Below are 21,166 nucleotides of genomic sequence, written 5' to 3'. Positions count from 1 at the left end.
ACACCAATTCACTCGGGTGCGTCTCCAGATGAATGGGCATTTCTAGTAATTTAACTCAGTGGACCTTATACATATTAAGTAACATATCAAAATGGTGTTCATAGAAGCAGAACCAACAGCGATGTAGAAGGTTTTAAAATGTTCATGTACTATAAGCAGAATGGCTCACAAGTTCTCCTTGGATCTAATTAAAACTGTAATGGTGTATGTAGATTTATTACACTGACTTGTGTGACTGGTCACAGATCATGCTACAGGAACCCAACCATAAATGAACAGAGATGAAAGAGAAGGAATTTAACTACCTCCTGTGAAAACAATTCCAAATGAAGTCTTTTCAAATATGTAAAGTAATAACTACCCTTTCATTCTCAAACTTAACAATATATGTTCCAAATTGCTATGCAGGGGTACAGCTTTTATCTCAAAGTACTGCCATTAAGTACAATAATTTCATTTAATATTATGAGATGAAAAAAACATCTATTCTTCATTGCAATTAGTATACACTTTTTTCACTTGTTTTGCCACTTACATAGCACACAGTCTTTTCTATCTGAAAACTTGCTGCAACAATCAGTTCTTGGATTATTCAGCTAAATGGTCTGCCAAACAGTGCATCTGAAACCTGAGCATTTTCTTATTTCACACTGTCTAAGGTTAAGAAAAACTTCAGACCAACAGAACTACAAAAATAAAACAGACTGCCAGTCACACTGAGAACTTCCTACTGTGACACAGACTCCACTGGCTCCAGCACTGAGGGGGAAAAAAATAGCTTCTGTAACTTAAAAATTGCTTGAAATCCTAAAGTCTTATCTGCTGTACTATATCACTATGTTCACAATACTATGGCAAACAAAAAGGGCAGTACATGCTAGAACATGAAATGCTAAAGAAAATTAGTAGGTGTAACAGCCTACTAGACATGTGAATGCCTTGCATAGTGTTCGTTCTTGCTGGGTTACAAATTAATGTAATCATACAAGTTAATGATGTATAATATTTCACAAACATAGCCCTGTGCAGAAAGGGGAAAACTTATTTGTGCAAGTGTCACATTCTTTAGACCATATTTTGCAAAGCAATTTCTATACAAGTAGCATCATACTGCCAAGCTTTATGTTTGCCATGAATGCATTTGAAATATATCCAAGGTTTGAGACACAGGTTTTCCCTTCTCTTTGCTTTAAATTTTCACTTTATTTAAATGCAATAGTCAGTGACAAGCAACAACACCCCCTTCTCAAATGGAGAATACAGGACTGATCATTCCAGAAGTCCTGTCACTCTAAGGTTACTCTTTCCTGTGGCAGAAGAGAAAAGCATAGAAGTTATGTTTATAAATAACCTTTAGGGTAAAGAAACCATAGACAGGTGTACAGCTTTCTTCCCTTGTGGATGTTTTGTACATAAATCAAGAGAAGCAAGAGCCTCTCCAAGGCTTAGACGATACAAAATGTTAAATCATAAAAATACCTATCTAGTCAACTACCCTCAGGTTGAGCTGCAAAGCTGAGTAAGTATTCTTCACATATAAACAACTGTAAATGATAAATCTGAAATTTAGCTGCTTATTCACACACCAGTGCCCTCATTCAACCATTCCAGTTTCTTTTAAGATGTCTGGATATACTAAATGTGGGATGCTGAGAGTTGATTTCCACTTCGCAATACTCAGGAAAAACTGGTCTCTTCAAGAAGCACAAAAGCCTACACTTTCCCTCTCAGAGCAGCTAGTATCATGCAAAATGCAGAGTTCTGAAGTCAAGTCCCAGGAGGGAAAAGAGTCTACACATCCAAATGGGAAGCTGTGATGCACAGTCTGTTACTATGTGAACATCCATCTCTGTACCAAAAGTCAATGGAAGTTAGTAGCACCACAGGACACGTACACACAATAAAACCTGAGGCTGCCTAGCATGGGTCACGTGAACACAGGTTTCTATGGCTAGAGATACACATCTACATGTAAGCTGAAAACCTTTTAGGATGCAAATGTGTAAAGACACAAAACATTGAAGAAGGTCAAAACGTCTGTTTTGCATTGCTTTAACTATGCAGTGCCCCATGGGTGGTTCTTCATAATTTTTTCATAAGCGTAACTGTATTTAAGATTAGAATTGAGCCCAGGAGATAAATGTATGGCTCTTATTCAAGCAGAACAAATGGCTGTATAACCTACATCACATCATATTTAGCTTTACTCAACATTTGCAGGCCTTAGGATACAAAAAATGTACTTCCTACTAAGTAGAACACACTACCCTAGATAGGCTAGAAAACTGACTCCTCCACTTTATCAGGCAGAATCCTGGGAATAAAAAGAGGACAATAATTTGAAACAATTTAATATTTATTTCTCCTACTTTAAAAGATTCAAATGTCTGCTTGGCTTTTATACTTCATCCTATCCTTTTGTACACAGGCAACAGTAATATATACATGCGTAATCGTGGTCTTCTTCCTCACCATGACTATACAGGGCTATACATGACATTTCTTGGTTACGGAGTTATCAAAGATGCTGCTCCTTTTCTACAACAGAGTAATTTAAGTTGACTTCTTAATGTCACTTGCTTCATCCCTTCAGATCAACTCCTACTAGTACATTTTCCTTCAGGTGTATTCAGTCGTTATCCACAAACACCCACTTTCCAATTAAATTATAGGGCCGGGGAAACAAGGCTAATTCAGGAGAATAGTTACTGCCACAGACAGAGCTCCCAGCCCAGCTGATGCTTCTTCTCTGGAGACAGGACCCAGCTACACAAACAACCTCTGCAGAGGTTCTCAGGGTGCCACTTGACCCTGCTGCCTGGAAATAAACTGTATTCCTCACAGCTTTCAATCCCAAGCTTGTTAGACCAAGCCAATACGGTATAAAAGCATAGTTTGCTGAAGATGAGAGAACTCCCCTGCCACTGCTTAGGGAACGGGATTTCTTTTTCTAAATACCAAACTGATTATAGCAACAAAATACATGGCCATTCAAAACTTTCTACTTGGCATACATATATATGCATCATACATTCATAAATAATTTTTAATGCAGAAAAAGACATCAAAATATATTTTACCTGGACATCATAGAGTGCTACAATATTTTCATGCTGAAGTTCCTGTAAAACAAAATATTTGCGTTACAAAAATAGCCTTTTAGTATTATTATTTTAAATCTAATATGCTAGGCAACAATCAAAGAGAACCAAACTTTACAAAGAAAGGTAGCATCTTTTTTAGACCATCTGATGGAATTCGGAGGAAATCCCAGCTATTTAGACAATATTTACAGGAACAGGAAATTAGGCAATATCTTCAGAGGTTATAAAAACATTTGCTTCCAGAACTTATTTTCTATGTCTTGTTACAGAAAGTACTACAGCACAAAATCCTTTAATGAATATTGGAAAATGACTAAATTTAATTTTATAGTCCCATTCAATTTCTTGCTTAGCAGAGTAACCAACCACACAACGTTCAAGTCAACCTTACCATTCTACAAAAAAAAGGAAATCAAACCAAGTAACACCAAATAAAAGTCACAGGACAGATTATGCAATTATTTGTAACTCCTCAAAAAAAAAAAAGTATCTGTCTTTGCTAAGTACTTGTAGCACACTAATATACCCAACACCACAATTTCTGGTACATAATAAATATACTAGAATATAATATGTATATATTAGTATATAAAATAGTGTTGTATCTCAGAAGGTTGGAAAGAACATGGAAAGAAAGCAGCCCTAATTATTACTGCAAAGCTACGTGGAAGCAGATACTGTTAACTGCAGAGAGCGGAGAATGCTAAGAGACCATCCAAGGAAACATTTCCATAAAATAGTGTTGAAAGAATAAACGATGCTCCATTTTATTTCCTTCTTTAGAGCCACGCTACGCATTTTAAGTCGATTAACACAACTCAGAAGTGGGAAGACTGCTTCAGGAATCAAATTCAGCATGCTGATTTTAGCTTTCAAGGCATCTTCAAGCAAAGAAGGTGAAGAAAGATCAAAGACAGACTTTTTACCCTCAGCTATGACTTTTGTTGTATGCACTGCTTGGGAAAGGTGCCACATTAGCCATCCTGAAGGACAAAGTTTTCTACATGTGCAATAAGCAAAGTGTGGAGACTGGTTCTACAACAATTTCCCACTTTTACCTATAAAAGCATGCCCATAGCCCGTTTTGAGACTGTTTCTATAACTAAAAATTATCTTTTTTTTTTTTCCCTTGGTCTTTTTAGTTCGGGATTTCCTCTGGAAGTAACAAAGAAAGAAACAGCAGAACAGCAATTACTGTGCTACTATCCATGACCTGGAATGAACTAGGTCAACAGTCTCTTTTCAAGTAAAGCAGCTTTAAAAATCACTGCAAATTAACATACCTTTAAGATTTTTATTTCTTTTCCAAGTAGGATTTGTGACTTTGACAAGTTCTTTTTGTTAATACTCTTTATGGCTACTTCCCAATCAGTTTTCTGGAAACAAACAAAAAAAGTATGGTCAGTTTTATACTCTTTTTAACTTTATCCAACAACTAGCTAGTAAAGCACAGGAGAAAAAGTTTCAAGATCACCCCTACTCTACCCACCAGTGACTACTGTGTCACATGACACCATCAAGAACTACTTCATTCCACAATAGCTTAGACAGCTATTAAAATCCAGCTGCAACTACACTACATTTTCACAGATTCCAAAGCTTTTAAAAAAACAGAAGTACATAATCACATCTTATTTATTTTTTGGTAGTGGTGCTATTTATTCTGCTTTTTAGTCCTCTCTCACTGACTGTGTTACTTTTACTCTCCCTTTAAGGACTTCCCATTTTCAGCCTTCTTATGCTCTACAGCTGAAAATTGCACAAGAAAACATCTGGGTTTTTAAGTAAAATTCTACATTGTCTGTTTATATGTTATCTAAAAATAAATTGCCTATTTATTTGTAAGGTGAGAGCATCTCCGTTGGCCTTTAAAGTTCCTGTTTTCCTTTCTCCCCCCCTTTTTTTTTTTTAACCCCAAAATCACTGCACTGCGCCTCTCCAACTTGAGAGCACAGCCTTAATGCTCCATGATGATAAATCTGGAGTTGTTTTCTGGAAAGCTGAGCACTTGAGGCACCAACACCAGAATAAACTCTCACAGCATCAAGAACCCATAACGTAACTATGAATATCCGGGGCGATTAGCAAGCCACGCCAGGAAACCAGACACCTCTGAATTTAAGAAATCTTCAGCCAATCCCAAAGGAGACAATTTTCCATTAGATCCCTCGTTATCCAGCGAGATAAACATGACCCTCCTGACAAACAAAGGGCTCAGCCTCCCATACAGTGCAACTCTCCGCTCGCCGTTATGGTAGGGAGCTACCAAACAGCAGAGGGGAGAGGTGGGAACGCGGATAGGTTGCTGGTTTTTTAGGAGGAAGAGGGAAAAAAAAAAAAAAAAAAAAAAAAAAAGAGGAAAAAAAAAAAAGCGTTTATAGAAGCCGGGAGCTGCTCGGCTCCCGGGCCGCCGCGGGCTGCGGCAGGGCAGGCCGCCCACCGGGGGTGCCCCGGGCGCAGGCCCAGCCCCGGGCCCCGCCGCCCCCGCCCCGCTACCTCAGCCCACCCCGCACCTTTCCGTCTTTCTCCTTTTTTTCTCCCCAAACCTCCGTATCACGATAAAACTCCCCAGAGGGCACACACTCCCCCCCGCGCCGCCCCGGCTGTCACCCACCGGGAGGAGCTCCGCGGAGCGACCCCGGCCCCGGGTTGTGTAACCAGCCCCGCTCCGGCTGCGGGCGAAGCCCATCGCTGTTTACCTTGCGGTGGCGACCTTTGAAGACCACAGCAAAGGCTCCGTGTCCTATCAGGTCCTTCTTGCTGTACTCAAAGTCCCCCACCACCTCCATCATCCCTCAGCGGGGCATGAAGCCCCGGGAAGGAAGGAGGGAGGAAAACAAAGGGGCTCTTCCTCCAGCTGAGGCAGCTACAGCCGCCTCACGGCAGCCGGCGGCGGGGTGGGAGCCTGCCCCTCTCCTGGCTGCCCCCGGCGGCGAGGGCAGCTCCTCTCATACCGCGGGGGCAGCCGCAGACCCCCGGGCCGGCGGGGCTGCTGCAGGGCGTCTCCGAGGCAAGGGGCTCCGTCTGGCATGGGGAGGGTAAGGCGGGGAAGGGGGATGGGGGGGGAAGTCTCTCAGCAGCCGGGTGTGAGGGCACAGCGCGGCATCGGCGCCGGGACGAGGGGCCTCCTCAGCGGGGAAGGGGTCTCCACGCCCTACCGCTGCCGGCCCCCATGGCCCCGCCACAGCGGGGACTGCCGACGCCGCGGCCCCCCTCAGGGACCGAGCCCCAGAACATCCAGCAGGGCGGGGGGAGGCGCGGCCCGAGGCTCCGGGGGTGTCTGTCGCTGTCGCCGCCGCCCCCCGCGCGGGAGGGGAGGAAGCAGCGAGGGTGCAGACGGGGGTCTCTCAGGCCGTCACCGCCTCCTGAGGCTCCTGCCACTCCGTCAGCGTCTCCCAAGCGATCCGCGAGCAGCGACCCCCAGCTCCGACTGCCCAGACCTCCGCGCCACCCCACGCATTTTATAGGCCGCATCGCGCAGGCCCCAGCGCTCGGCTGCTTCCGCCGACGGCTAAAGAGTGCCTCACCCCGTTTAACCCGGCGAGAGCGCGAGGCGGGGTCCATCCGCCGCCATCTCCTCAGGGGGGTGCTCTGCCCCGAGTCCGGCCGCGCCGTCCTCCCCTCAGGACACCGCGGCTGAGCCCGCCGCCCCGTCCTCCCCTCAGGTCCTTTCCGGCCCCACATGCACCCAACCCACCCCCGGGGTCGGGCCGTGTCCTCCCCTCAGGGACAAGGTGCGCGCCCAGCCCTGGCGCCCACCCCTCTCCTCACCTCAGAGCCGGGGCGGGAAGGCCAAGCTCGAGGTAAGCCCCCCCAGCCCAGCTACCACTTTTAGCACTTGCTGTATTTCACTTTAGCAGTTCTTTTGGCAGCCTCAGGCCCACCTGCCAGTGAGGGCTAAGCAGAGGGGCAACCAGAAGAGTAGGTGCCCCTCAGCTTGCAGCCCTCAGCACTGAGCCAGGCAGGGCAAGTGCCATGAGTCAGGCAGCAGCCAGAGGCGGGAAGGCAGGTATGTGATCCGTGTGTCCCACCCTGCCTTGCTGACAGGGCAGTGATACTGCTTACCCAGCAACTCCAGGGTTGCACCCTCTCAGCACGGTCCCTGCTCCATTAGTAAGTAAGGCTCTACATCAGATCTAATACAGGGAGCGCCAATGAATTGAGAAGCAATGGAGGAACAAGCATGCAAAATACTGTAAGCCAAAGACACTTCAAGTTACTTGCTCTCTTTATAAGGAAAACAACGTCTATAATTTACAGCCTCTGCCCTGCAGCACTTTTAGGTCAGCCTGGGGCTGTTTACAGCAACATTACAAACATTAAAAAAAACACAACCAGCCACCACACACCAGTCACATGAAGCCTTTGACCTTCACCTACAGATCTACATAATTGCACTCCTTCCCTTTGCTTTCCATTCCTCACTGCTTTCTGCCCCTGTCCGTGTTCTCCATCTCGCCACCTCCACGTCCCAGTTTCACCTGTGCATGCTCTTTCAGGCTTCCCCAATATCACCGCCTGTCCCAGACCTCCCCTTGGCACTTTGACATCACAGCAGCGATTAACCCTCCATTTGACAAGGTGTGCCTTGGGATCACGCAGGGCAGAGCCCTGACCCCACAGAGCTGTGCTGCACCTTCTCTCACATTATACAGGGTCTGCTTTCAGTGCCACTAGACTGAAATAGAGACTGAGCAGAGAGTTACATGGTTGGTCCTCTCCCTATCCTTCACCATCTCCCTTCACTTTCTGGCACTACAGGAACTGTGTGCCATGTCAAAACCTCCACAGTATAAAGACTTCTCCAAAGACAATTACATTAAAATATTCAGCAAAAGATTCTTAAGGGAATATTGTCAGCTTTTAAGCTCTAGACGTTATATGGAGATATCAGAGGAATCCTGAGACATCTGTTTTGTGCCAGAGAGAACCAAAGGGCTTTTAAACCCCTCAAGACTGAATCCTCCCTTTATTTTCTGAAGTTCTGAGCTCTCATCCAAAATCCATGCATGGCACTACCCTAACAAACAAAACTGAAAAAGAAAAGCTGATCAACTAATTGCAGCAGCTCAGAACACCCCTGTGGAAGGAATAAAAGATGTAAAAATATTCCAAGTTCATAATGAATTAAGTGTTGGTAGTAACACAGACACTTTCTAGTATGTATTCACAGTGCCCCTTTAAAACCAGGAAAAAGCCCACAAGTCTCAATGTGTTAAAATATTCTGATTCAGAAAATAATTTCGCTGAGAATTTGCTGTTTATTGCCATCCACAGATTCCCACATTCAGTATTAATCCTCTCAGCATCAGCGCGTATCTTCACCCCAAAGTCAATGTCACAAGCTACACTTGAGGGAAGCTAAAAAAAAAAAAGGAAAAAAAATCCAGAAAGATGCCTTTTGAACAGAGAAATTTGAACAGGAATTTCTAAGCCACCCATTCTGCATTACAATTCAAAACTGAGACACATTTCCCTTCCATAGCAGCAAGGCTGGTGTCCTTTTGTCCTAGTAATGGGGCTGGAGCCCTCGAGCAGGTTTGTTTCAGCACAGCAAGGACAAAACAGCCAGGAGCGGCAGGGAGGTTTGACCAGAATAACTAAACACACTGCCGTCGCACTGGGATTTTAACGGGTTGAGGACTGAAAACCGCTCAACGAAGGGCTGTGGGATTTGCACACAGGTCACTCATTTCAGCTGGGTCCTTGATTAGTGTCTGGGAGAGTTTCTAGATGTCATCCAGCACAAGCAAACTACAATAAACCTACTTACAAACAGCACCTTCACTTGCTTTTGCTGCTGAAAGAGGTCAGAGACAGAACATACTGAATTCACCAGCCTTTCCCAAAGGAAGCCTCATTACCAAAGACTGGGAGAGCAACGCAGGATAATCCCATGGGGCTCATGCTGCTCCTCCCTTGCTCAAGGAATAGATACCCGCCATTTAGCGCTGGCAGGTGGTGGCAGCCCTGCAGCATTCTGAGGGATGCACTGCTCTGCTCTGACAAGCCACTCGGCAGGACAATAAAATACCCAGCATGCTCAAAAAGCATGGCTGGGCAGGGGGCACCAGTACCATGTCTAATTGACCACAGTGATCCTTCAAAAGCCCACAGTACTGTGTCTTGCGTTTGTTTCTTTTTAACATCATAGGGTGCAAGAGCTGCACCCTACTGAGAGAGACTACCAGTGACCTACAGCTCAGCAAGGACCACTGATTTACAGGGTCAGAGTGAAGAAAACAGAGCAACTGCACTGGAGATGGATTTGTGGCTCTCTCCCAGCTGCACTACATTGGTTCAGGCAAATTAGTCCCTCCGATTGAGCCAGGACTCATGATCACGAGAGCAACAGATCTAGGAAGGAATTAGCACCTTCTAGGTTGCTTGTCTCAGTACACAGAAGTATGCTTTCAGCTGGTAGCAGCTCCCCAGAATACAGACAACACTGTCCTGAGTTTCCATAACAACTTTCATCCTCAAAAGTGTGAATGGTCTTCACAGCAAGCCCTTTTCTACCATACCACCAGAATACCGCCCTTTCTGAGGCAGAAACATCACCTGAATGATGCCTGGGCTGACCCAAAGAAAAACAAAAAGACAACTGCTTTTCTTAATGTTCATGCAGAACAATGAATGAAGATTATGTCCTTCCTGTTCATTGAAAGATTTTTCTTTTATCTCTCCCCAGGCTATAAACATGCGCATGGAAGTTAAATTACTGATCTGGGAAAATAATCAAGAGATCAGCTCAGTTGAGCAGAACCGAACATGTGGCTCCAAGGAGCCAGGGAGCACAATGTGTACACCACTTGGCCAGCTCTCCTGCATGGATAAGCAGAACACACAGCCCCAAGAACAGTTTTCATAAGGATGCTAAGGCCTCACTTATCTAAATCAACCCCCAAAGGCAGGAGTCTGGCACCATCCTGCTCATCTCAGTGCTATCCCAAACAATCTACTTCACTCTTGGTGTTCTTACCATTTTTCTTCTCTCCTTCCTTTCCCCCCACCCCCCCTCCATCGTACCCAGGCATTCACTAGACAGGTAAACCTCTCTCAGAGGACTGGCATGCTTCCCAGTCCTTATCGTCACTGTCCTCCCATCAGGGATTTGTAACAAAATTAATGGTGGCATCAGCTGAACTATCACAGCTTTTAAAGAAGAAAGTGTCAAAGGGCTCCACAGGACCAGTTTCTGGATATGCTTAAAATTATTCTTATATTACCAGTGAAAAACACCACCCTTGTGGTAGGCACACTTGTGTGGTATGCTTAACAAGGCACTCGGGAGAAATTGCATTGAAACACAGCAACGGATACTGAGATTCCTAGCACACAGCATTGGAAAAGTTCAAGTGTTCCAGTAGGTTTTTTGTATGGTTTGCTTTTCTGGGAACCACATCACTATCAGAAAGCTCCAGCCCACCTTCTAGATTTGTCCTTTCACAAAAAATAATGTGTTCCCCATTACCACCACCGTCAACACAAATCTGCACCTGCAATTCTAAAAATTAGCTAATTAAAGCTCACATCACCAGCAGAGTGAGGGAGGTCACATGCTTGCTTCACTTCCTGCCAAAAAGGAGCCGCCTCCAAAGGAAAGAGCAGCAGCTCTTCCTCAGTGCACAAGACTGCAGAATGAGGCCCGGGAAATGCAGCATTCAAATAAAACTGGGAGAAGTGTTACGGGATTGCTTAGGAATACAGCTGGAACAGGGCCAGCACTTAGTATGCATGAAGGCTGGTACTGTATGAATGATAAAAACAGTAGCAGCTGCTTAGGAAGACATGATCTTGGTGTACATGCAAACCCATCACAGTGTGGTTCAAAATTACCCGCTATCTGGTCAAAGACAGATTATGGCTGAAATTGCTTATTTTGGTGTAAACTTAGTTGCAAGGCCCTCTCTTTCTTCAGGAGGTCTCACTTTGCTTTGGAAAACCTTTCTGCTCCAGCATTAGAAAGGTGCACTTCAATAGGGCTGTTTGGTTCCTAGTGTCACAGAAGCAGAGTCTGATGGGACGGCAGGAGCTAGCCTCAGTTCAGAGCACTGTCAGAGGGCACAGCAATTGCTTTGGTTTGGAAAATCAGTGGACAAGGAAGTGGTTTTTAGGTACACAAAGCCAGCAGAGCCAGTCCCCACAGGCAGGGTCACTTCCCCCAGCTCTGATACATCTCCATTCTGACACAAAACACACCATGGATTAACAGGGCACAATGACTCCATGCAGCACTTTGGGAGAGGAAGCAGAGAACGATGCTTCTTCCTTCAGAAACAGCCACATATGACCAGGAGCTGCAGAAGCTGCTGTTTTCAGCAAGTCAAACCTGGACACAGAGCTGAACTCCCATGGGTGGATTGATCCCTTTAGCACAGACAGCCCAAAAAACTTGCAAAACAGGCAGGCTTCTCAGCTGTTACCAGATATCCGTCAAATGCATGTGTGCTCCTCTCCTTCCCAAGGGCATATCAGTCTGGGGAGGCAGAATTATCAGCCAGTTTTAAATCACCCTGTCCCACAACATTTACCTTAGTGAATTAAGAAAGGTTTTGTTTATGCAGATGGATGCAACACAGCCCTCACCGTCAGCAAGAACCAGCTGGAGGAAGCACGTTAATGAAAGAGCAGGTACAGGATATTGAGTTCTTCCCAAAAGATAGCATGAAGATAGAGCCTGCTGACTTGACTGGCAGAAAGAGATACTAACAACAGGAACTGCAATTGGTGTTCTCAGTCATATTAAAGATTTAACCCTTTGTTCCAGTCTTTTGCTCATCTGCAGACAAGCAAATGGCCATTACTGCACCACCCCCTCTTAGTTCTCCAAATCAATCCTCCCAGCAGGAATAAAGTCCTAAAATATATCTTCTGCAGCTGGGAAGCATCTGAGACCCAAACTCCTGTTCTGCATTGTAGTAATCACTGAGTAGCAACTGCTGTATGAAAGCTTTGGAGAACGTTTTGGTTTACGTGCTATCTTGCTGCAACTAAATCTGACAATACAACTTCTACACCTATATAATCGTATCTTGATTTGCACGGGAAGCACCCTGGAAATAAACTAAATCCAGCTCTGTTCGCCTCATGGCTGTTGAAAGCCTGAACTGACTTATAAAAAACAACTCATAAGCAAGCTTACAAATATGTAACTGCCAGTGTGAATCCCTCTCACCCACTGGGCAAGTAAATGCACTCGAGCAATTCCAGAAGGAGCCAATTCTGCAATGGAAGTTTTGCCATTTATTGTGACAGTCCCAGCCCTGCTGTCAGCACGTATCCAAGGCAAGGGACAAACACCACCCAATCACCTGCTCTATTCTTCCCCTTCCCCACCCCTTCCTTCCTTCCTGCTGAGCTGGCAGTGGACAGGAAACGGGTGCTCTCCCCTGTTCAGAGGCACAAATGCCTCATCTCCCCATTTCCAAGAACTATTGGGACCTAAAACCTCTGCACAGCTCTAGCAGCTCTTTCAAGTCCATGCCTGTTGCACCCTGAGCAGATGAGCAAATGAGTAATATCTGCTGTGGTTCCAGAGGATCACTACCAGATAATGCTCAGCACAGCCCACAGGGAAATGGGCTGAGTGGAAAGGCAAAACCTTACTGGAATTGGAATGAGAAGCCCCAGGACCTTATTCTCAGATCTTTGTCCCAGGCATACAGCAGAGCAGACTTCTGCAATGCAACGATGTGCTGAATTTTCCCCTTCCTCTCTCCCTCTCTGAAGGTCACACAAGGACAACCCTTACTGTTCCCACTAAAAGCCTCTGCAGGATTCTTCACGCATCAAGAAAGGATGTAAGCCATCCCCACCCTTTGCTTGCCTCTTTCAAGGCAGCAGGCAACTGTAAGGCTGAAGTTTCAATAAAAAGCCAATTGAGATGGAGGCAGATGAGACATTCCTCCTATAATGTTCAGAGGAAATCATCCTTCAAAGCACAGCTCTTAATAAGAATTAGAATTAAAATTTCCTTAAATAAATATAAGGAAAGAGTCCATCAGAGACAGCAGTCAACAGGAACAGGGAGCCATGCTCGGGTCAGCCTCCATCGTCCATCTCCTTGCAGATCTCCCAGGCAGATTGTGCTAAGGGCAGCCCAGCTTATGACAGGACCGACAGCTTCGTGTCACTGCTCCTATCGACGCCATCTGCAAATGGAAAGAGCTGCTGTGTCCCAGTGGTCTGGCACCAACACTGCCACACAGGCCAGCAGGTACCGTATGACAGCAGCACAGGGGGGTGCCTGGGGACCGGGTTCCTTCATCAGCCATGGTCAAATGGCAACCAGCTCACAGGAATTTGTCTGTCTGCATTAACTAGGAGACGAAGGAAGGTGAGAAAGGAAGGGTCTGACCGACTGGTACAACTGTTCCTTCCCCTCTCCAGGAGCCAAAACATCTGAGTCAAATTTCACCACTGACTGCTCAGCTGGAGGGACTCTTGCTTTCTATTCATCTCCCAGGAGACAGCAGCAGTTCCTGCCCTAAGGGAGGTCAGGTCTCCAGGCTGGAATTTGGCCCAGCACTGTGCTATCTGCAAGAGAGCCAAAACCATGCCCTAACCATGCAGGTGTCTGCAAGGAGACTGCAGCTCTGAAGGACACATGGAGCAACTGTCACATCCTCTATGGACAGACAACATGTTACTTACATCCGCAAACATTTATCCTTCCCTCCACTCGCGACCCTCTGTCCATCTGGGCTCCAATCCGTCGCATACACCTAGTATTAGGGAAAAACAGTTATCTCTGCTGGGAGGAGTCATTCCTGCCTTTTTCAAACACCTCAGTCCAGACACCTCACCTCATCTGCATGGCCTGGAAGATCAATGGCCAGTTTCTTCATCTTGGCATCCCAGACCTTCAGCGTGCTGTCACTGCTCCCGCTCACCAGCAAGCGGCTGTCAGCTGACCAGGCGATCTGATACACAGCCGAGACATGCCCTCTCAGTGATGTCAGGTACCTGGTGCAGACAGGTATGAAGAAGCTGTTGGAGAAGCAGGCAGCTGGGTTTGTTCCAAACCTGCCCTTGCCCAGCCTTCATGTTTCTTTTCCATGTGCAAGCAAGCAAGCACAGTCATGAGATGCCCAGCACACACAAGGCAGTCAATTGCAATACAGAAACCATAGGTGGTTCAATCTGTCTAAAACCCCTCCCAGATGGGCTCAGAGCCTTGTCAAGGACAGCTCTTCATCTCAACTCTGCTGCCAAGAAACCCTTATCCTGCAGGTAACACCAGTCTTACTACACAAATGTGTTCTTCCTCTCTGGCTGAGCAGCCTGGATTTAGAAGAACCATTAAAATTACTGATACGAAACCCAAGCTCATCGGTATAAAGGCTGATTTATACTTGATACAGGCTGATATGCATTTGAAGGGAAGGACTGATGGCCCAGAGAGCTCCTCAATACTCTAGCTGAAGATTAGAAGCTGGACTATAGGAGCATCCAAACACCACCAGCACCAACAAGAATTTGCATTGTTCAGAATGAGCTGTTCTCCAGCACAGGAACCATGCAAACTGGGTCTGTCTACAGTGTGCAATGCACACATCTTCAGGAGATCAGCCAAGTGGAACATCCCATCTCACCGCAGCAGAGTCTGCCCCTGAGAACCAACCCTGCAGCAGGCAGCATGTGCCGCACGGGTGCCAGACAGCGCTGTGGCTGGGTAACAGTGGGGTTGCAGGCACCCAGCCAAGCACAGACCCCATAACACAAGAAGAGCTAGACAAGGGACTGCCCAAGGGCAGAGAGAGGCAGAGGCAGCAAAACTACTTTGCATGAGTTTGGGCTACAGAGATGCAGAACACACCAGGGAGTTGCTGGCAATGACACTGGGGCCCACCTCTGCATAACCTGTACATTACATGCAGACCCTACATGGGTACCACCTCTGTAACAGAACAAACCAACTCACTTTCCTGTCCTACCATCCCAGAGCTTTATGGACTTGTCAAAGGAAGCACTAGCTATTATCCGTGTGTCTGGTGAGAAGAGGACTTGGTTAATCAAAGCCTGGTGGCCCATCATTCTCTCCAGTGGCTTCTTGTCTTCTGCTGGTCTCCAAAGAAACAGCGTGAAATCATCTGACCCCGAGACAAGCCTTTCTGGTTCCTGGCCCTGAGAAAGGGATGAAAGAGCCCAAGTCTTGTACAAGCCAGGTGTGGAGAGCTCAAAAGCACACCAGTGTTGGGGTCAATAGCCAACTGTGCAAGTCTGTAATAGCAGTGTTAGAAATTATAGTAGGGGTTCAAGGGACTTACCCTGACTTGGTCATACCTCTGCCGTGCCTTGTCCTTCAATTCTGCCACTGAAAGAATGAAAGGGAGAGGGAAAGAAAGATTTGTAGTCCTTCAGTGAAAGGAAACTTTATAACCCTGTGATGCTTGTTCCAATCCTGGCTCTGAGGGCCAAGCAAATGCATTTATGACTGCTCACCCACTTTCTCTTTGCCAAGAGCAACATTAGGAGCAAAAGCCCTTGAAAACAAAGTGGCCTTCCCAGCCCCCAGACTGCTCAACCCTGTGCTCGGGCAAGGAAGATCATGGCTAGTAGCATAACCGACACCAGCGCAGGACCTGCTCCCAGCTCTCAGGATTGCTTCGTCTCGTGGCAGTGTTAGAAGATACATCAGGTCTCCTCACTGTCTTCCCCACTGCCTCCCCTAGCCTACATCACGGGTGCTGCACTTACAGGAGCCGCTTACATCCTGTGGGTTGATGGTGGCTTCAGCTGGCTCAAAGGCACCGGTGCGGAGAACATAGTCAGTGCTAAGGGCCATGGTGTTCACCCAGTGAGCGTGGCCCTGCAAGGTGCGGCAGAGGACCCCCTGGAAACAAAACCACCCATTTAGAGGGATGGGCAGGACAGAGCCAGACTGCACAGGACCTACCAGACCCATTGGGTGACAAGAACCAGCCCTAAACTTTCCAAACCCACTCTCTTGCCCAAGCTGCAGGCAGGGCTGTAGCCATGCTTAGCAGGGAGGAAATGACACCGTTGAGCTTCACGAACCAGCTTCCCACAGGGCTTTACAAGGAACCCACCAGCACAGGTGGCTCCAGGGATGTTTCTAGATTTCAGACCCATTTTACACTTTTAGCGATGAAAGCACTGCACAACAGCTACTCCTTCCAAATGGTGTCAAGAAACAGGTTCTGACAGGTCAAGAGGATACAGCACCCACCCTGCACCTCCACTTTTAGGGCACAAGCCATGCCAGGAAGGGCAAAGCTACAACACAGCGTGTCCAGCCCCCTTCACCAGCAGCCTCACGGCTGCCCGCCTCACTTACATCCTGGCTCCTCCAGACTTTGATGGTCCTGTCCTGGGAGGATGAGTAGAGCAAGCCATCGCCCCCCCACTTCACACACGTCACTGACTGCGTGTGGCTTGTAAGGATTTTGTCACACCTGCCCATCAGTGTGTCCCAGATGCGGATGCTGCCATCCTTGGAGGCACTTGCCAGGTAGCGGCACTCTGGGTTTCTGGGTAAGAAGAAGATCAAATCCATTTATGCAGCGCATGCAGCTTCTCTGCCAAACTCTTCCCCCACCAGCCCCAGAGGATTCAACAGTCCAGAAGTCAGTAACAAACAATTTTCTCCTTTGGTTTAAGATCAGAGGCTAGGCAGTAGCAGAGCGCTGACCTAGAGAACAAGATCCTACAAGCTGGGGGAAAGGCAGACATATGCTTCCCTCCAAATCGATACTAGAGGCATCAATCCAAGGTAAACCTGGTACCTGAACCCTTGGCAATGAACTTATTTTCACAAGAGGCATCGTTAACCTGCTGGCTAACAAGGGGACCACAAACTGGCACCTTCCCCGGGCACTGGCTGGGGAGAGCCCTGGGCAGGGGTATCCATCTGCCTTACGAAGTAGCATAGACCAGTAGCAACGGGAACAGTGAATGCTCTCCTGCCTGTGCCATGCTTCACTGCCAGCAGGAAACGTGGCGGCCTGCGGACACAAAGTGCTGTCAGGGCTGAGAGCAGCAACATCCATCCATGTGGCTCTGGGGCAAATTTAACACATCTCGAAGCAGCTGGCCAGAACACAGCAAGGCCAGGGGAGCCACAGCCCTCCATCCTTTACACAGCATCTTTACCACTCAACACAGTTTTAATGTCAAAATGGTCCCTGGCACCAGTAAGAGTGAAGAAGAGCACAGCCCCTCCTGTTGTGCAGGAACTGAGCAGGGAGCACTGCTGGCTGGAGAAACAGAAGTGGAGCCCCAGCAGGGTCATCTCCCTCCTCTCCATTTCCTCATCCTCCTTTATAATCCAGTTAATTGTCTGCAAATAGCTGGAGTTTCCTACTGGCAAATTCAATTTGCAGGGCTCTGCCCTGAAGTGGCCCTTTTTATTTCTATTTATTTATTTCTATAATGTCTTGGATTACTGGCTACAACTGTCCCCCTCCATCCATCTCTCCCAGACAGAGCTTTAGCTGATCTAAGGGATAAGGGGATTGTACAGTTAATCAGCCCTCATGATAAACAGGATGACAGAGGCAACCAGGATTCAGGATAGCAGAAAGGGAGTGCTCTGGAAAGCCTAAGCTTGGGCACCACGCGGCAGGCTTTCCTGCTCCCAGCTCAGCACGTTGGAGAGGAGCACATCAAATGTTTGCCCAGCACCATGAAAACATTGTTTTCCATAGGCAGGTATGTCTTTTATACAGGGGAGAACAGGCACAGCCTGGCAGTGACTTCCCCAGCTACTCATGAGGACTGTGAGCACCAGCTGGGACCTGGAGCTCCTGGCTCAGAGCTAGATGCCTTTTTCTGGCCCACTTTGAGGGCCATTCTCCCGCACGTACCCCTTCTCCCATAACAGGAGGAAGGCAAACAGGAACAGTGCTCTTCGGGTCAGGCTGCTCTTTTCCATACGAGTAAAGGGGAAGGGCTGGGCTGGCCCTTCACTTACATGTGGAGCGGTTCCCAGCACAGACATGTGATCCATTTGGAGTGGCCACAGAGCACCCGGCCGATCTGATTGCCAGTGGCTGGGTCCCAGAGAAATATCTGTCCAAGAGAGGAGGCAAGAGGGTCGCGTCAGACCACACACATCATGTCAATCCCAGGGACGTTCGAGCTCCATTTAGAAATCATAGGTGTCCTTGGTGTCAGATTTACATTGGCAAAAGCAGGGAGCAGAAAGGGAGGGAAGCAGGAGGGCTGGATGCCTTTCCAGATCCCTGCAGCAATCAGCTGACGTCTCAAAGAATGAGACCTGATTGCCCTCTACTCTGTCTAAAACACTGCTGGTACAAAAATACCTGCCTTAATGTAAAACCAATATAGGTCCCCAAAAAGCCAGCCCGAGCCTTCCGACACCCTGTGCCAGAGTCAGTGAATGTTTGCAGAGTGCGATGAAAGCCAGAGCGCACTAAATGCTACTTATTATCGGATTCTGTGGGCGAGACACATGCTGGCTTTCTCTTGTTTTTTCTCTCTCTACATAAATGTTCATCCAAAGAGCCAAGGCATTAGTCATCTCCTATTTCAGAACCTGGAAGAAACAGGGAAACAGGACAAGCAACTCCCTGGGTTAGAATAATGCCAGACCAGCACCAAACCACGGCAGAGCCACCCTGGCTGGCCACCCATTCCCTGGGGGCTGGTGTCACAGCACTCAACGGAGCAGGCACTCAGAGACCAAGTGTGGGACAGCAGCGCTCAGCAGCTCTGTGGTCACTCCCAGACTGTTCAAAGGTCAGGGCAAGCAACCATCCCTCTGCAGCTCAGCAAGTTACTGACTGTTTTAATCGAGTGCTCCTGCTTCCCCTGACAATTCCACCTGCACCTCAAGCACAAGCATTTTGCCCCATAGTTGGGGCAGGGCCCCCTTCAAGAGGGAATTTTGCTGCGTCTGAGCGGGAGCACTGCAAAACAGACTGTCGCTGCACATCTGGGTCATGCAAGCAGCAGCCCTGGCTTGGCCGGCGATACCCTTTCTTGCTCCAGACACCTCCCCCATGATGGAGCCGGCTGCCAAGGGCCATGTTTAAAGCCTGGACTCTTTCCTGCGTGGAGGGAAAATCATCTGCAACAGGACAGCAGGGCTCAGCAGCAAGAGGTCTACAGAGGTGACAAAGCCAGAGCCCTGCCCAGCACAAAGTTTGGAGAAACTACTTGCAAGGGCTGCAACACATCCATGCACAAAGCTCCTCTGGGAAATAGGCATCCCGCTCGAAACAACTGGATACATCCCTCACACCCCAGAAAAGGCAAGTCTTCACCCCTAGTCCCCCACGGCCCCTTGACAGGTTTCATTTCAGTTCAGGACAGGGCTGCAGAGCGTGTTCGTGGTCCCACAGCACCCCCAGCCCCGCACCAAGGGAGCAGGGAGCCAACACATACCTGGCTGTTCTTGCAGCCCGAGGCCAGCTTCTTGCCGTCGGGCGACCAGGCAATGCTGAGCACCCAGTGCCGGTGACCTGGCACAGAGAGCACGAGCAGGTGTGAATGAAGGGCTGCGACCGCCTGTCCCCAGTGTCCCAGCACATAGCCGCTCCAAGGCAGGACTGGAGCTGGGGGAACCCTCCCTGTTCCTCCTGGCCGGCCCCTCTTCCTCCGCTTCCTCAGCCAAAGAGACCAGCTGTGCGGCTCAGCCAGCCCCCAGGTTCTGCCTTGCTTTTCCCCACAAGCAGGCAGGGGGTCCACGAGGGAGGGGGTCAGGAATTGCCCTCCCGGGACACCCCTGCACCCACCTTTGGCTGTGAACTGTGGTGTCTCCGTGCTGAGGTCCCAGAAACGGACGGTGGTGTCTCCTGAGCCACTTGCCAGGTACCTGGGAGAGGAGGAAGAGCCCGGCTGAGTGTGGCGTCACCGGGGCAGGGGAACAGCGGCTGCTGCCGAGCCCCAAGCCACGTACTTTCCCGTGGGGCTGAAGGCCACCGAGATGACAGCCTCAGTGTGCCCCTCCAGTGAGCTGGTGCAGCGGGTCACCGCCCGCACCCTGAACACCGCCTGTGGCTGGTAGATGATGTCCAGGACCTTCTCTGTCTCTACACTCTGCCCTGCCAGGGTCTTCTCCAGCGACGCCACGATCTCTGCATCTTGGACGAAGAAAGCCAGAGGCACCGGTTCATCCTGGGGGAGAAAGGTCAGGAGGGGCAGCGAGGGGTGGCTCGGGCTGGGCTCGGGAGTGCTGGGGGAGCTTGGGGGGTGTCTCACCTTCTGCAGGAGGGCGTTGCAGACCAGCTGCAGCTTGTCCGGGGTGATGGTGACCGGGACATCGAAGGGGGAACCCAGGGGCTCCCCCGCTTCATCCCGGAACTGGATCAGGAGCCGCTGCACATCCTCGTCCGGCGACATGCTCTGCGGGACGCCGGGCTCAGGGCCGGGAATCCCGCCGGGCAGCCCCGCAGCTCCCCCCGGCAACGAAACCCGCGGCGGGGAGAAGGGGCGGCTGCAGGGGAACCCGGCGGGAACCCCGTAGGAGGGAGAAACCCCCTACATCGACCGGGACCCCCACGCGGGCCGGGGGCGGGAGGAGCCCCACAGGGGAGCCCCAGGGGGGTGCGGAGGCCTCGGAGTGCCCCAGCATCCCCACCCCTCCGGCACTCATGTGCAGCCGCAGCCCCGCTCCCCCTCCCCCTCTGTCCGCCCGGTGCGCCCCGGCCCGCGGCCCCGGTGCCCCCCATCCACCCGCCCGGCGCACCCCGGCCCCGCTCCCGCTCACCGCTGCCATGTGCGTGCGCGGCCCACGTGGGCCGGAAGCGGAGCGGCGGGGCGGGGGCCCTGAGCGCGGCGCTGCTGCCCCCCAGCGGTCGGCGGTGGGACAGCGCCCGCCGGGAGCCGCCCGCTCGAGATGGGCGCGCCCGGCCCCGGGGGCCTCGGCTGCTCCGCGGCATGTTCCGTGGTGCCCACACAGGTGCTTTTTATTGTGTTTCTAAAATAAACAGCAGCAAACCCAGGAAAAACATATCCCAAATATCCCGTTCCAGTACGAAATCCAATGCCACTACCTGCCCAGCTGCACCGTGTGTAAACCCCTCAGGGTAAAGGGGAGAAGGGCGGGAGCTGCAGTCAGGCGTGGTTTATCC

The 21,166-nt window shown here is 49.2% G+C and overlaps 2 protein-coding genes across 3 annotated transcripts in view; both read right to left on the bottom strand.

Moving 5' to 3' along the window:
* The window catches only part of ULK2 (unc-51 like autophagy activating kinase 2), a 40,270-nt gene extending 33,721 nt beyond the window's left edge, over positions 1-6,549 (bottom strand). Inside the window, exons 1-3 of the mRNA XM_040617720.1 lie at positions 5,804-6,549; positions 4,388-4,480; positions 3,081-3,122 (exon numbers count right to left, since the gene is read on the bottom strand). Of these exons, the coding sequence (XP_040473654.1) occupies positions 3,081-3,122; positions 4,388-4,480; positions 5,804-5,896 (228 nt within the window). The 5' untranslated portion in view covers positions 5,897-6,549. The remainder of the gene's footprint in view (positions 1-3,080; positions 3,123-4,387; positions 4,481-5,803) is intronic.
* A 5,781-nt stretch (positions 6,550-12,330) lies between these two features.
* NLE1 (notchless homolog 1) lies at positions 12,331-20,839 on the bottom strand. Of its 2 annotated transcripts, XM_040617699.1 has the most exons (13): positions 20,803-20,839; positions 20,295-20,438; positions 19,993-20,210; positions 19,829-19,908; positions 19,479-19,555; positions 18,043-18,140; positions 16,408-16,600; positions 15,807-15,942; positions 15,377-15,423; positions 15,031-15,233; positions 13,913-14,072; positions 13,761-13,831; positions 12,331-13,258 (listed from the first exon to the last, which is right to left on the bottom strand). In XM_040617699.1, the coding sequence occupies exons 1-13, from the start codon at positions 20,809-20,811 to the stop codon at positions 13,246-13,248; spliced, it is 1,449 nt and encodes a 482-aa protein (XP_040473633.1). In that variant the 5' UTR covers positions 20,812-20,839; the 3' UTR covers positions 12,331-13,245. The 2 variants fall into 2 exon arrangements, with proteins under 2 accessions (XP_040473633.1, XP_040473642.1); XM_040617708.1 differs by lacking the exon at positions 20,803-20,839 and having other exon boundaries at positions 19,993-20,170; positions 20,295-20,372.
* Between the last annotated feature and the right edge of the window lie 327 nt (positions 20,840-21,166).

The sequence above is a fragment of the Falco naumanni genome, chromosome 1 (assembly GCF_017639655.2).
Source record: "Falco naumanni isolate bFalNau1 chromosome 1, bFalNau1.pat, whole genome shotgun sequence".
In the NCBI taxonomy this organism is placed as follows: Eukaryota; Metazoa; Chordata; class Aves; order Falconiformes; family Falconidae; genus Falco; species Falco naumanni.
Note: the sequence above shows the minus strand (reverse complement) of the source record. Positions and strands in the feature narration are given on the sequence as shown.